Source organism: Enhydra lutris, unplaced genomic scaffold (genome assembly GCF_002288905.1).
Source record: "Enhydra lutris kenyoni isolate GAN:26980312 unplaced genomic scaffold, ASM228890v2 scaffoldscaffold112, whole genome shotgun sequence".
NCBI classification, from domain to species: Eukaryota; Metazoa; Chordata; class Mammalia; order Carnivora; family Mustelidae; genus Enhydra; species Enhydra lutris.
In genome coordinates, this window is record NW_019154196.1 from 930,715 (window position 1) to 934,155 (window position 3,441).

The 3,441-nt window shown below is 40.1% G+C and overlaps 1 protein-coding gene across 1 annotated transcript; it reads left to right on the forward strand.

The window, feature by feature from the left end:
* Positions 1 to 2,089: 2,089 nt before the first annotated feature.
* Positions 2,090 to 3,044, forward strand: LOC111139658 (olfactory receptor 2T11-like). The gene is given in 2 exon segments (XM_022491986.1): positions 2,090 to 2,643; positions 2,645 to 3,044. Coding segments are annotated over 2 exon segments (954 nt in total).
* Positions 3,045 to 3,441: the final 397 nt, after the last annotated feature.

Below are 3,441 nucleotides of genomic sequence, written 5' to 3' on the forward strand. Positions count from 1 at the left end.
TATTGAGACTGTCAGTGACAGGAAACAAACACAAAATGAAATAAATATATATGTTAAGTGGTGTGAAGGAATATAAAAATAGTCACCAAGACTGTTAAGAATAGGCCCCTCTGAGAAAGTGGGCTTAAAACAAAACACTGAATGAACGAAATGAGGTGTCAGTCACAGATATAGGCAGGAGACCCAGGCCTGGGTCTCAGCAGAGACAAAAGCTCTGGACTGGAGGCGCACCCAAAGTGGGGACAAAGGATTAGCAGGGATGACATATGGGATTTACAGCACCAGGGCAAATGCCCTGGAGGAAGCAAAAAGTGATTTCAAAGGATTAAAGTGTTACAGTATGGTGGGCCTTGAAATGAAATATGAAGTTTCATAGTAGAGCTGTGAGCAGGAGTTGACCTGCTCTGATGTAGAATTTTTAAAGACTTTATTTATTTGAGAGAGAGAGAAAAAGAGAGCACACAAGCAGAGAAGCAGCAGAAGGAAAGGGAGAAGGAGGTCCCCCACTGTACAGGAAGCGCAAAGCAGGGCTCCATCTCAGGACCCTGAGAGCATGACCTAAGCCCAAAGGAGACACTTAACCAACTGAGACACCCAGGTGCCCCCCGATGTAAAATTTGAAAGATCACTTTTGTTCTGCTGAGGTTAGACTAAAAATAGAAAAGAAAGAGAGATCGGGGAGATAGCAGGAAAGCTACCAGAATAACCTAGATGAAATATGGCTGGGAACATTTCATTTACAAAGTGCCAACAAATGTCCTAAACCTTTGAGATGTCATGATGCATAATTAATTTAGTCTTTCTTCATATTCCTGGCATAGAACTCCTAAAACCCTCTGAATTTCCTAAATAGAAATAGCTATGTGGATGTCTTTTGTTATTCATAAAAAGGCCCTTCTACCACATCTTGAGTTTATGCTAATGAGGTGAATTATGGAAATCTCCTAAGAATTAGGGCTGGTTGCCAGGAAAATAACTATAATTAAAGGTTTGCAATTTTTTAAATATCCACCTCTCAGATTTCCAAGGAGAGGATCTAGAGGTTTCATTAATCACTGAGGGCCAATGATTTGATCAATCATACCCAAATAATCAAGCATCCCTAAAAATAAAAAAGAATGAGGTTCAGAGAGCTTCTGAACATAGGCAGTGACCAAGAGGATGGTACATCCAGAGAGGACAAAGAGCTCTTGGTCTTTTCCAGCACACCTTAACTTTTATATCTCCACTACCTGGTTTTTCCTTAGTTAAATGCTAGTCAATCCAGTAATTAAAATATTTTCCACTCTAGAAAATTAATTGAACCCAGGGGTGGGGTTATTATATTTAGAGCCAGTGGTTAGAAGCCCAAGTGATAAGTTCTATTTGGCAATTGATAATCTGATTTGGGGAAGAGTTTTGTGGGACTAAGCCCTTAACCAGTAAGATATTAAGCTATCTCTATATAGATGGCATGAGTATTACATTAAATTGAAGGACACCCAGCTGGTTGTCTGAAGAGTTGGACATTGCTTATTATGGAAAATAAACCCTCAAAAATTTGGTGAACAATGGTGTCAGAGCTGAAATAATGAGAATAAAGAAGACACATAGAAGTTGTTTTTTTTTTTCTTTAACATTCTGTACTTCCTAAGTTACTCATTTTGCTTGCCTTTGCCATCCAAATAATCAGTGAATCAATGAGGCTTACCCAACCAGTATTGACTTAGAGCTACTATAGACTGGACAACATTCTGGATGCCAGAAATGCAGAGCTTGACTAGGAAATATATAGTTAAACCCTAATCCAGGTATAGCAAATACCAACATTTTTATGCAGTTATCATAATCTATGTCTTGCAGCATGAACATAAACATAATATAAATTGTTGTTCTCCAATGAGGAGAAAGAGATCAGCAGTTTCTATCTTAACATCTGTCTCTTGGTCTGTTCATTTTTCTCTAGCATTTTGACTTAGAAAATTTCAGCCCATCCAGCACTCTCTGAGGTGTCATCTACATTGTAAGCTTCATCCATACTGAAAGTGTCCTCTCTCCTTTTCCTTCCTGGTCTTTGTGGCTTCCTGATTTGCTGGAGCTGCCATCAGCAATGTCAATGAAGAATATAACTTTATCCTCTGACTTTATCCTCCTGGGACTTCCAGTGGACAATAAAGCTATAGGGATCGTCTTTCCTGTTATTTTTGCTATTTTTGTGGTGACTGTAACTGCAAATTTGGTCATGATAGTCTTGATTCAGGTCGACTCCCATCTCCATACTCCTATGTATTTCCTGCTCAGTCAGCTGTCCATCATGGACACCCTTTTCATTTGTACCACTGTCCCAAAACTTCTGGTCGACATGGTTTCTAAAGAGAAGACCATTTCCTTTGTAGGTGGTGGCATCCAGATCTTCTACTACTTGACCATGATTGGCTCAGAGTTCTTCCTCTTGGGCCTCATGGCCTATGACCGCTATGTGGCTGTCTGTAACCCTCTTAGGTATCCAGTCCTGATGAATCGCAGGGTGTGTCTCCTGCTGGCTGCTGGTGCCTGGTTTGGTGGGTCCCTGGATGGCTTTCTGCTCACCCCCATCACCATGAATGTCCCCTACTGTAGCTCCCACAGTATCAACCATTTTTTCTGTGAGATCCCTGCAGTTCTCAGCCTGTGCTGACACATCCTTGTATGAAACTCTAATGTACATCTGCTGTGTACTCATGTTGCTCATCCCCATCTCTATTATTTCAACTTCCTACTCTCTCATCTTGTTAACTGTCCACCGAATGCACTCTGCTGAAGGCCGGAAGAAAGCCTTTACCACTTGTTCATCCCATTTAACTGTAATCAGCATTTTCTATGGGGCTGCCTTCTATACTTATGTTCTGCCCCAGTCTTTTCACACTCCTGAGCAGGACAAGGTAGTGTCAGCCTTCTATACCATTGTCACACCCATGCTCAATCCTCTTATCTACAGTCTCAGAAGCAAGGATGTCATGGGAGCATTTAAAAAGATATTCTCACAAACCTCATCTACTCAAAAAGTATCCACAAGTGATGCTTAAGAATTCAATAAACTGACAATAGGTCTTCCTAAGAACATTTTCTATTGCCCAGTTTCAAAGATGACTATTTGGTCAGCTATCAAAGATTACTTATAATTGACAATCAAGAGGATTTTCCTTGGCTGATTTCTTGATACTAGGGGAGGGAATCAAAGATTTTTCATTAGTTATGCAGATACATTTTGGCTAGCTACCAAAAATGAGATATTACTACATCAGTTAAAGAATTCATCTGATTCTGGTTCTAGTCTCACAGACTAAATAAAGGGGGGGGAAAGGCATATCTTAGAGTTCACAGCAAACCTGTGAAGGTTCCTTTCACCCTTAACCCAGAAATGCCTTACAAAGCAAAGGAATTTTGTTGCCAATAATTGTGTATTTTTGTTACAATAAAGTA